Source organism: Rhinopithecus roxellana, chromosome 8 (genome assembly GCF_007565055.1).
Source record: "Rhinopithecus roxellana isolate Shanxi Qingling chromosome 8, ASM756505v1, whole genome shotgun sequence".
NCBI lineage: Eukaryota > Metazoa > Chordata > Mammalia > Primates > Cercopithecidae > Rhinopithecus > Rhinopithecus roxellana.
Window position 1 is genome coordinate 134,875,467 of NC_044556.1, and position 13,127 is coordinate 134,888,593.

Genomic DNA, 13,127 nt, shown 5'->3' on the forward strand with positions numbered 1-13,127 from the left:
TGCTTCTGCCGGCACCACAATATTGCTGCTGACTCACAGAATACCTTATCCAACATCATTCCCAAATCATTGCATCTTATAAAAAATGAAATGTCACAGCAAAGAAAGTGTAACAGTGGGCTCATGCTCATGAAATTAACTGTTCTTATTACATATCCCATGACCCTGAGGCAGCACATCTAATTGCCAGGCTGGTCTTAAACTCCTGACTTCAAGTGATCCACCCGCCTCGGCCTCCCCAAATGCTGAGATTACAGGCATAAGCCAGTGTGCCTGGCCACAATATATACCTTTATCATACTTTCAACACCGTAGTGAATTTATCTAAGAATTTGTCTCACTCAAGCTCCCTGAAGTGGGATCTGGTACAGTGTCTGGCCCACAGTAATCTCTCCTCAGAATATCTGTGTGAAATGGCATGGTGTCCTTTAGAGTGTTGATGACCACACCCCTTGTTCATTTAGGAAACACCATAATATGGAAGGAGTTTGTGCTATTCATTCCTGTTACTGGGGAAAAGGTTCCTTACGAAAAAAAAAAAAAGAAAGAAACCTGTCAAGCAGACTCAAGAAATTCAAATATGAAGCTATGATTGATTGATTGATTGGTTTGCTCTTAATTACATTAGGGAATTAATTTAAGCCAGTGGTTCTCAATCCTGGCTGCATATTAGAAGCAGTAGGAATCAGGGTAGGGACGTTCTATCAAAAAGTAGCCATATAGGCTGGGTGTGGTGGCTCATGCCTGTAATCCCAGCACTTCAGGAGGCTGAGGTGGGCAGATCACTTGAGGTCAAGAGTTTGAGACCAGCCTGGCCAACACAGTAAAACCCCATCTCTACTAAAAATACAAAAATTAGCCAGGCATGTTGGCACATGCCTGTAGTCCCAGCTACTCAGGAAGCTGAAGCAAGACAATCACTTGAACCTGGGAGGCAAAGGTTGCATGCAGTGAGCCAAGATTGTGCCACTGCACTCCAGCCTGGACATCAGTATTTCCCCCAGGTGATTCCAACATGTAGCCAAGGTTAAAGCACTGATTTGACAAATCGAGTAGTTATCAATTAATGCTACTTTATTTTTCTGAGCTATATCTTGTCTATGATGTTCACCTACATGGAAGGAAGATGAAGCCAGTGGAGGGACTGAACATGTCCTCCCTCAACATGATGGCTAAAGAGATGCGACACATTTCCCTCAGCTACACCAGCAGCCGGTCTCACTGGCCAGCACCCGTTTCTCTGCTCTCTGTTTACCCTCATCCACCAGGGATGCCCCTGCCACACCCACCTCCTGCATGTAGTTCTGTGTCCTCTGAATCACCAGATCGACGTGGGGGAATCTGAAGCGGCTCTTGAGATCCTGCAGGCGCTCGTGAAGCAGGTTGACTTTAGTATAACAAGGTTCCATCTTCACGGAATGCAGCGGAAGATTCATAAGCTGGTCTAGATGCTGCATTTTGGTGAAGTGAAACATTAAACACCCTCAGATCGAGGAGTGGTATTGCATACATATTGCATATTACATACATTCTAAACAATCAAATGCATGTTAAAGTGAATCATTACTCAGATCCCTACATCTGTGATACCTTCAACTGTCTTATTTTCCTCCTGCAGTGGGTTCCTAGGGTAGCTGTAATGGTAGGACAGAAACCAGGAGAAACACCAACTGGATGACAGGAAGACCCAGGGGTGCACCCAGGGGTACTCCAGTCTTTGTAAGCTGTTGATGAACTCCAAGCTCCCACTTCCAGAGCTCAAGAACCAGGCAGGTAGGCTCTGACACATGGTTGCTGCTGGGCCCCCAGGCTTCCAAAATCTTCTTTAGTGAGTGACACTCCTCTCAAAAAACCCCAGGGAGGTCGGGATGCTCCCTGGACTCCTGGACTTTGGAAGGGAAGCCAGAGTTTCTCACAATTGTATGAGGCTCAGCCAGGGCCCACAGGGCTTCCCTCTGCTATAGGTTGCTTCAGGTGCTAAGGGATGGGAAGTGGAGAGGCAGAGCCCTGAACTGGGAGAGGTATCCAGTTTGAAGAACTGGTGTCCCTCCTACTCTAGTTTGCACTCAATCAATGAGGTCATTGGGCTTCCAGCATCAGACCTCACCTGCTAAAGCCCTAAAGTGTTATCAACAAATGTTGTCGCAACAGAATGCATTCTGTTTTCCAAACTTATTTTAAAATCTTTTTTTTTTTTTTTTTTTTTTTTTTGAGATGGAGTCTCGCTCTGTCGCCCAGGCTGGAGTGCAGTGGCCGGATCTCAGCTCACTGCAAGCTCCGCCTCCTGGGTTCACGCCATTCTCCTGCCTCAGCCTCCTACGTAGCTGGCACTACAGGCGCCTGCCACAACGCCCGGCTAGTTTTTTGTATTTTTAGTAGAGACGGGGTTTCACCGTGTTAGCCAGGATGGACTCGATCTCCTGACCTCGTGATCCGCCCGTCTCGGCCTCCCAAAGTGCTGGGATTACAGGCTTGAGCCACCGCGCCTGGCCTAAAATCATTTTTTAAAGGGGATACTGGAGGTTTAAAATAAACAGGGGAATGGGTGGAGCAGAAGAAGGCAGAAAGAAAGGTTCCGAAAATGGAGGGTCTAGAGGGAACTGGGGAATGAGGCAGGGTACATATGAATAATATAGGATGCACTGTCTGACTTTCAGCTCATGCAGAAGAGATAATCTAGATTTCTAGGTTTCTCTAAACAGGAATTTTAAAAGGGCCCACTCTCATTATGCTTTAAAGGGAAAATACTGCTCCCTTTATGAAGTGAGTTATGGAGAGGTCCACTGAAGTGGAATTAAGGATCAAAAGCATGCTGGGGAACTTGCAGCTCCTCACAAAATGGAATGTGTCTATTTTTTTAAAATATCAATTAAGAAGACAGGAGAGGGAAAATGGGTTCCCACTTTGCTCCTATCAGATTGGTAAAGTTTAATCACATGATAACACCTATTGCTGATGACAATATGGGGGAGAAAGCCCCTATCATACACAATTAGTGGAAATGTAAAATTTAAATCCTTCTTTTGAAATGCAATGGAAACATTTTTTAACATGAGAAATGTACTTTCAACCTGGCAATCCTGTCCCAGGAATGTATACTACAGAAATAAACACATCAGGGTATACGTGCGTGTATGTGTGTGTGAGTGTGTACATATATATGTATATAAATATATATATTTATTACAGCTTTATTCATAATGCCAGCAATAGTGAGATGAATGAATATATCATGGTGTATCCATACATGAAATATCATGCAGCCATTACAAAGAAAGATTTAGAGCTAAAACAGTTACCTTGGAAACAGTTTCATGAGGTATTTTTGGATGAGAAACTGATAAGCAGAGTAATATATAAAATATAATCCCATTTTTCTTAAAGCAGGCAATCTAAAGTCTAGCCTCTAAGTGTGTGTTTTATGTGTTAGATGGGAATGGGGAAAATATAGAATGGCATATGCTAAGTTGTTAACACGAGTTGCTTGAGGGGAGGTGGTGGCATTGGGGAAGGGGGAGAATGAAGACAAGTAAAACAAAACAGGCTGCAATAAGAAACCCCAAAACATCTGTAAAGTGAGTCTGTTAATGTACAATTATATATGTGTACATATGCATAAAGAATAAAGGAAAAGAAATAGAGGCATCTGGTTTTATCTACTGACTTGTAAGGATGTTCATCACGATATGTCAAGTATAAAACCAAACTGCCAATTTGTATCTTTGTCAGTGATTCTTAAAACTGTAGGGTACACCAGAACCTCTGGTGGTCTTGGTTAAACAAACTCCTGGCACTACCCCTAGAGTTTCTGATTTAGCAGATCATCAGTGGGGCCTGAGAATTTGCATTTTAAACAACCAGGTGATGATGACACTGCTGGTCTGGGGACTATACTTTGAGAAATATTGATCTGTTAAAGCAAACTAAATATAGCCTGAGAAGGATTCCATACTTCTATATTTGAGTCCTTGTGGATAAACTGTAAGAGTCAGACAAAACTGAAAACCTAACTTAGTAGTATGCACCTGTAACAATAGCTGAGTGTTAGCCAGTCCCAGCAGCCATACTTCAACCACTCATAGACTGCTGAATGTTCAAACTGTGTTCAGATAAGGCAAATGCCGAGTTGTAATTTCTATTTCTATTTCTGTTTCTCACTTCTGATTCCTGTACATTACCTTACCTTCTTTGTCTGTAAATTTATTCTGACCGTGAGGCACCCCTGGAGACTTTGTGAATCTGCTGTGATTCTAGGGGCTGCCCGATTTGTGAATCATTCATTGCTCAGCTAAACTCCTTTAAATTTAATTTGGCTGAAGTTTTTCTTTTATCAGATGGTGTCAGAAGCAGGATCCGAAGTGGAGCTTCTAGTGACCCCCAGGAGAGCTGAGTGAACACACAAGGTACCTGCAGGTCCCACCTGTGTCCATTGATCTCTCAAAGAGGCTGGGGATCGCGGGTATGCTCCCTCTAGGGTTTTGGAGCTCCATGGATTTGTGCTTTGAGTTCTCTGAGTTTCCTTGAGTAAGTTTCTGATCCAAACTGGGTTTGTAGTTATGACAGAAACTGGACTGGGTCCAGGAACAGATTTGATCCGGGAATTAACCGGCTTGGATCCAGTTAGAGGCCTCTTATATCTGACTGGGTCAGAAAGGAACTGGTAGTAAGCAGTAATATTGCAGGGGTTATAAAATTTGGCTTTTGAAAATTCATAGGGATTTCTGTGTTCTACCCCTTTTTTCATTTTTCTTGTGTGCTTAGGTAGGAAAAATCATTGGCTAAGTTAATCAAGAGAACCTGGGAGTAAAGCCAATATTTTAGGTAAAAATGGGCTCCTTAATTTCTGGAAAACTAAGTTCCTTCTGGCTTACACATTAGGCCTGGGAGGCAGTGAAGTCTTACAGAAACAGCAAAATCTTACTAAAGATAACTTACAGTGGAATGTTCCAAATGAACAACAATGCATTGAAGTACTTTCTTTCCTTCTTTTTCTTTCTTTTTTTTTTTTTTTTTTTTGAGATGGAGTCTCTCTCTGTTGCCCAGGCTGGAGCGCAGTGGCGGGATCTCAGCTCACTGCAAGCTCTGCCTCCCTGGTTCACTCCATTCTCCTGCCTCAGCCTCCCGAGTAGCTGGGACTACAGGCGCCCACCACCACACCCGGCTAAGTTTTTGTATTTTTATTAGAGATGGGGTTTCGCTGTGTTAGCCAGGATGGTCTCGATCTCCTGACCTCGTGATCTACCCGCCTTGGCCTTCCAAAGTGCCAGGATAACAGGCGTGAGCTACTGTGCCTGGCTGCACTGAAGTACATTTTTAAAATGAGGGCTCTCAGTAAAGTCTCTTTTGGCTAGGAACGGTTTTGGCACTATGGGATGTCAACTGCTATTCTCTTTGGAATAATCTGCCTTACACTCTTTGCTGATAGCTGTGGGTGACAGGATTAGGCATGTACAGGATCGTGGGACATGGGGAACTTTTTCCTCCCTCCCCAAAAAGAGGGAAACCTGAGAGCTGATGAGACTGCTGGAAAAGATCCTTTCGCTACTAACTAGCGGCCATCAGAACTTTTCAGTGTCGCTGAAATGAATGGGTCTTGCTCTGGCCTCCCTGAGCTCTTCACCTTCTGCACAATGCCACAGGCAATACTTTCCTTCATCTTATTTTCCTTTCATATCTTTTCCGTTACTCAGGGCAACCATCTTGCCCAGAGACCGCGCCTTGAAATTCCTAGTTGGAGGTTTGATTAAAGATGAGGAGGGCCATCTGAGGGCAAATTTAAGCCTCGCCAGTTTGATATTGGGTGCTAAGCAGAGTGGCTAATGTCTATGTTTTATTATTTTGCTCTGGCCAGAGTGAAAAAAAATAATTTTCCTTTATGATGCGGCTTGGACCCCAGCGTGATGGTGCAGCAAGCTGGGTCACTAAAGCCACTCAGGGAAAGGGAGCCCAGAGCCTGGCATGCTGGCCAAAAGGTAAGAATTTCTTACCAGTCAGATTTCTGGCTTCTCTCTCTGTAAAAACAGTTGAATGAATGGTAAAAATCACCGCTTATCTCCATCTTGTTTTATGTTCTTAGGAGCTTGACTTTGTAATCACATAGCAGTACTTTCTCTTGGTCTCTGCCTTCCAGGGAACAGGAATTTTAGGGTTTATGTCATAGTTAGCTCTAAAAATTATCTTGAGTAGTTAAAAGCCTTTGCAAACTCACTGTTAACTACTCTAGATTCCTTCTGGGAAGGGCAGTAGAGATTACCCCATGCTGTAGTTCAGTAGCTAAGGTTTTGCCCTTTCACACTAGTGGTCCAGGTGCAATTCCCTGCTTAGGAAGCAAACTCTTTCTGGTTGAATATCTGCATAACCTTGTCTAGTCTCTTATCCTCCATGGACTATCTTAAATTTTCCTTTCTCTGAGCATCTGCGAGATTACCTACTATGGTAAATTTCAAAAGCCAGAAATAATCAGCCATTTGGCCTGGCTAAAATTGGTTAAAAAGAAATTTTAAAAAGACTTTATTAAAGAGTGCTATGGTTAAAAGTCAGCTTAATTAAAAGTGGGTATTCAAGCTCTAACAGCCTGGAGGCACCAGAGACCCCTTTCCTGGCCCTGTTCTTCCAAGGACTCCACCATAAAGTCAATAACCAATTAAGAAACTAAAAAACTAGCAAATGAGAAATCTTACAACTACTGTATAATGTTCTTCTGTCTGTCTGTGTAATTATATATGTGTTGTGTATAATGTTCATATAAAAGAACTCTAATTAATTGGCTTAAACAAAAATAAGCACTTACATCAAATATTTTGAAAGCAAAATAAAAACTGTAATACCTTTTAGTTCATGTAACTTCAGGAATTTTTGGGAAATGAAAACAGCTTTAAAGATTATTGATAAAATAAAGATATTTTGTCTAAATTATGCAGGTCAGATAATAGGTTTGCTAAATGCTTTAAGGTCATAAACAACTTTGACTTTTTTGAAAATTGTTCAATTTATTTTGGAGACATTAAATTCTAAATAAGGCCTGGGGATACATGGAATTAACCATGCCCCCTAGACATGCAAAGAAGGTTATAAAGAAAAGAGATTTTATATAAGAGAGGATGTTGTATGGTAAATTCTTGTCCTAAAGTAAAATGACTGGATGTTTAAAAAGAGAGATGTTTAGGCGAGTCAGAAAGTCTAAACATGTCATACATGGTCTGTATAAGTTGTGAAATAATTTATTAAAAAGAATTTGTGCCAGAAATGTTGTACAATTTAAAGGTGCCTCATAAACTGCCACTTTGACTTTTAACTGTACAGTTTGCCTGCTTTACAGCTAGGTAAGGCCTGAGACACATGGAGTTAGATGCTGGAATAAGTCAGACCTTATCTGTCTGGGTCTTAGGCTCCACACCTAGTACATAATTAAATCCCTTACTTAACAAGATTTTTACCAAAAGTAAAAGTTGCTGAGAGTTAACACTGTAATATGTAACTGAGCCTACTGAAAAAAATAGGTTTACATGCAAGGTATGTAAGGAGAATGAAATGTATTTTTTGTAAGAGATTATAAGAAGGTATGGAAATATAAATTTTTGCCTAGGTTAGAGGGTTAAAGGATTGTTTTAAATTAAATAAAGCTAAAGGTTTGAACACGTTCTGCAAGGTTTATAAAAAATTAACTGTAAGAGAGTCTATGTGTGAGTATATTGGCTAAATAAAATGGCATTATTTTTTCCCTAAATTGGACACTGGAATACAAGCACAACAGAGTTTTCTTGGAACATTGTTCTGTTCTGAGAAAAAAAATTCTAATGAGTTATAAAAATCTTACCTTATGGTCAAAGTAATTAAAATTGAATATATTTATAAAATGTTATTAAAAACTAGCTTTAACATTAAAAATACACTAATAGAAACATAAAATTTGGCTTTCTCTTTTAAAAAGGATTTTTATATAATATTAAAAGACAATGAAAGGTTTTTGTTTATCTTTTAAGTAAACTACAAAAGGAAAAGGTTGGGGGGGAAGGGAAGGAAAGGAGACAGGCAGTTGGCCTCATGCTATCTTCATTGGGTCTTATTTGGAAAGCTGGTCTCCTCTCTATCAGAGTAATGTTTCATCCTTTAAAAAATTTTTGTATCATCATTTTGGCTAAATGAATGACTGAAGGTAACCTAAGATTCTATTTTGTAATATCCAATGTTTAAAACCTGTGGTATTTGACAAACCTTTCAAAACCAAGCTCTAGATTATCAAGCTAAATCAGCCAATACTAAAACTGTTTAAACATACAATTTGAATGAACTCCACGGTCTAAGTCAAATTACCTATGATAACCCATTAGTTAGCAGTGCTGTGCACCTAAATTGGAGAAACAACTGGTATTCAAGAGGACATAAGCTCAATGTTAAGCATGGACTCATGAAGAACTAGGATGGCCACCTTGTCCTTCCTGAGTCCTTAAGCTTTTATTATTAAAGGTTCTGCATTCCATGACTCGTCATGGAAAAGATAAAATAATCTAAATTGAATCTACTGATGTGGTAACTTATAAATTATGGAAATAGTTTAGAACCAATATTTGCTTCCATATTCCTGGGGAAAAAATTAAAGCTTCAGGTATATTTGGCTATCTGATGGGCCATTTAAACATTTATAAAGGGATTTCATTCAACTGTCATCTTCAATGCATGTTTTCTAATTGTATAAAAGCTTTCCCAAGCAAGAGGGCTGATGTTATAACAGTAGATTATTATGCTACAATGTATTTTCACCAGGTAAAGAAAGCTTTTTATGGTTCACTGAGGACAATCCCTTCATAATCTAGAAACTGAAGATTATATCTTCTGAAAACATCAGAGAAAGACTGTCACTGCCCTCCATACTACAGCAAAACTTTGGAGACTTGAACCTTGGGTTCATAATCTCACAACTGAGAAGGGTTGCTTCACAGTCCTGGAACTGTACACCCACTGGAACCCCTTAAGTTAAACTAACCAGGACAGTTTCTCCCCAGAAGAAGATGACATCCTTGATGTGAACAGCTTTTCCCAAGATCATGGATCAAGACTTCTGCTATCACAAGACTCTGATCTTTGAATACTTTTTCCTTGTGCATGCCTCTATGAACAATATAAATGAAACGGGAGTCTATTATGTGCATTTATAGGGTATAATTTTATCTGTGAAGGATTTTGCAGCCAACCTTATATATGAATAACCTTATACTTTAATAGAAGACAGATTAAGGCCCAATGTAGGTGAGAAACTTTAGTGGTACATACGTTGCCTCATAATCAGTCAAAACTCCTCTTAACCTGCATCATGGATTAAAGAGAACACTGCCAGGAGGCCTTCACTCTTCTAGAAGGACATCATTTGTTAGGTCCTTTCTCCATGGTTTAGACTAAAAGACAATAATTAGAAATGTCTCTCTCATAATAGGCCCTACAGCAAATTCTACTTTATAGGCTGTTGTTACACAACAGACTTTAAATTCTCTTGTGAAAGTTGTGCTAAATAATAAAATTGGCTAAACAGAAATGTACCTATGCAGCTGCTGACACTTGTGGCCTATGCAGAAATACATCATATGTAGATTATAAAAATTCAGCTGTAGGGGATTAATGAAAAGACCACCTAGTCAAGTGAGTAGACTCTTCATCTAGCTCATTCTTTAATATATTTAATTTTAGGTGATTTGGTTTATGGGGACCCTGGGTAAGGAGCATACTCCAAACTCTTGATATTATCCTCCCAGTAGTCATAATAATAGTCTTCCTGGGTGCCGTATTCTCTCAAAGGTTTTAAATGTTTGCATGCAGCCATCTCTAGGACGTCAAATGGTCCCTCTTCAACTGAAATGACAAAAGCTGAAAGAAACATGCGACCATGAGGACTCCATAACCTATATGAATGACATGCCGAGACCAGAAACGCAAAATGATGGTAACTGAGAGTGGTGCTGAGGCCCTAAGTTTTGGTCACACTCTCCCCTAAGTGAGAACCTGGCTCAAAAGGGAGACTTATTTTTAAACAAAATTTTAAATGGGAGGCCATTATTTGGGACTAAGCTCATGCACCAGGCCCCAACAAACCAAACCAAACTAAAATAGAGCCACTTCTGCTAAATGTGACATAATCAAGCTAGGACTTTAAGAAAACACATAGATCCTAGAACAGACCAGGTTTTGTTTTTCTCCTGTAAATGTTCCAGCATAAGGAGGTGCCCTCTACTCAGTCCTTATTCCCTCCTTGCAAAACTCACTGTTCTGCTGTTTCCCAGTGGGTTTCAAAATCATGTAAGTACATTTATGATAGTGCTAATAACATCAATGACTAAGGCTTTGGTCAATCTCTCAAAATTGAGAAAATGACCAAAAGGGCAGAATTATAATTATTGTTTTTAATTTTTTTATTATACTTTAAGTTCTAGGGTACATGTGCCAACGTGCAGGTTTGTTACATAGGTATACATGTGCCATGTTGGTTTGCTGCAACCATCAAGTTGTCATTTACATTAGGTATTTCTCCTAATGCTATCCCTCCCCCAGACCCCCACCCCACAATAGGCCCCAGTGTGTGATGTTCTCCACCCTGTGTCCAAGTGTTCTCATTGTTCAATTCCCACCTATGAGTGAAAACATGCTGTGTTTGATTTTCTGTCCTTGTGATAGTTTGCTCAGAATGATGGTTTCCAGCTTCATCCATGTCCCTGCAAAGGACATGAACTCATCCTTTCTTATGGCTGCGTAGTATTCCATGGTATATATGTGCCACATTTTCTTAATCCAGTCTATCATTGATGGACATTTGGGTTGGTTCCAAGTCTTTGCTATTTTGAATAGTGCCACAATTAACATATGTGTGCATGTGTCTTTATAGTAGCATGATTTATAATCCTTTGGGTGTATACCCAGTAATGGCATCGCTGGGTCAAATGGTATTTCTAGTGCTAGATCCTTGAGGAATCACCACACTGTCTTCCACAATGGTTGAACTAATGTACACTCCCACCAAGAATGTAAAAGCATTCCTATTTCTCCACATCCCCTCCAGTAGCTGTTGTTTCCTGACCTTTTAATGATTACCATTCTAACTGGCATGAGATGGTATCTCACTGTGGTTTTGATTTGCATTTCTCTGATGAACAGTGATGATGAGCATTATTTCATGTGTCTGTTGGCTGCATAAATGTTTTCTTTTGAGAAGTGTCTGTTCATATCCTTTGCAAAAGGGGGGAATTGTTAATGCAAACTAACTATGGCTTAAGAAGGACTCCTTACTTATATATTTGAGTCCTTGTGGATGAACTGTAACCTAGCTTATTAGTCAGACAAAATTGAAAACCTAACTCAGTAGTAACAATAGTTGAGTGTTGGCCAATCCCAGGGGCCATACTTCAACCACTCATAGACTGCTGAATGTTCAAACTGTGTTCAAATAAGGCCATGCTGTAACCAATCTCACTGTTTCTGTACCTCCCTTCCAATTCCTGTATGTCACTTGACCTTTTTTGTCTATAAATCTGTTCTGACCATGAGGCACCCCTGGAGTGTTTCTGTGAATCTGTTGGGATTCTAGAGGCTGCTGATTTGCAAATAGTTTGTTGCTCAATTAAACTCTTTTAGATTTAATTTGGCTGAAGTTTTTTTTTTTAATCAAATTTCGTATCATGAGTCTATATTTTTGAAAACAAACCAACAATGTTCTACAAATGAGGATATATACTTGTATGAATAAAGAAAAACTAAAGCAAAAATATATACCAAGCTATTTCTATTAGTTAATTCAGGGAGTTGGGAATGGGGGTAGCCTAGGAGGCTGGGGTGGACTAGGATTAGTGGGTATCAGTGATGGTGATTAAGTTTGCCTTTATATATATGTGAGTATGTTGTTTCACTTGTACAAACAGGTTATTATTTTTCTAACTTGAAAACCATCAATAAAACTATCAGATGGATGGATGAATAGATGGATGAATGGGGGGTCTGAATGAACGGAAGAAAGGCTGGATGAATGGAGGGTAGGGCAGAAGAATGGAAGGAAGGAAAGATGGGAGGAAGGGAGGGAGAAATGGCAGATAAAGCCCCATGGAAAACACAGCCAGGCAGACCATTCACACCCAGCTCCTCAGCTCTGTATCCTACCTCCTTCAGCTGGACACTGTCTTTGGTGTTCTGGAAGTTCTGGCTAAGTTCATCCACCTCTTTCTCAAAAAGTGCACGTACTTCACTGAATCCCGAGCTCACTGGTCCCATGAGCTCCTCCAGGATGGATGCCAGGAATGGCTGCACACTCTCCACACAGCTTTTCTCCGCCGGCTGGGCCACCATCGCTGAGGTAGGAAATAGCCAAAAAAACTGTGACATATGGCAAAACTGGGTTTGTGGGCACTGGAGCCAGACCAGAGCTGAATGGTGCCCCACGGAGCCATTTAATAGGCAACGCAAGCTCAAGTGGCCATGATAGACTAGCACAATGAGCCCGGCGCTCGTGGTCACAAGAAAGGAAAACCACTGAACCATTTGAGAACTGGAACAAACCTATCCACTCCCCAAGCTTCCCTCTGCCCTGGGATAAAATGCATTTTTCTGTTTGGTCCCTCTGAACATGCAACTCTTCATACAAAGAAGAAAAGGCTGGTGATTCATCTATCTACTGTCAATCACCATCATTAAATATGCATAGTTTGTCTTCTAAAAACATAATTTATTGTTTTAATTCATTTCTCTAGGAATTAACCACCCAATATAATTCCATCCCCCATCCCCACCAAAATACTTTTTAAGAACTCCAGTACATTCTTTTCTTGGGCCAATGGAAACAAATTCCATTCAGTTTGCCCCCCTACCTCCTGTCCCCATCCCTGATTAAAACAAGACAAAACAAAATCACAATAGGTTTTTCTGACCAAGATGACTTGCTTAGTGACAAAAATGTGGAGTACATTTTGATCATGAAGAAGAATGAAAAAATGTCACTATAATTCCACTCCCCAGAGGAAAGTACTGCTTTTTGATTTAGAAGAGGGAGAGCACAGTGAAGCTCCTGGTCCAGTCTGGGTAGGACATGGAAACCTGCATTGTTTTCAGAGCAGAGGTAATTCTCAGGATCAGCTAGGAAGCCGCAATGGAGTGAA

General features: G+C 40.4%; 1 protein-coding gene across 1 annotated transcript in view; it reads right to left on the reverse strand.

Annotated features, from left to right (window-relative positions):
* The window catches only part of NIBAN1 (niban apoptosis regulator 1), a 178,423-nt gene that overhangs the window by 15,940 nt on the left and 149,356 nt on the right, over window positions 1–13,127 (reverse strand). The window contains exons 9-10 of the mRNA XM_010368956.2: window positions 12,136–12,323; window positions 1,290–1,451 (exon numbers count right to left, since the gene is read on the reverse strand). Coding sequence (XP_010367258.2) covers window positions 1,290–1,451; window positions 12,136–12,323 — 350 coding nt within the window. The remainder of the gene's footprint in view (window positions 1–1,289; window positions 1,452–12,135; window positions 12,324–13,127) is intronic.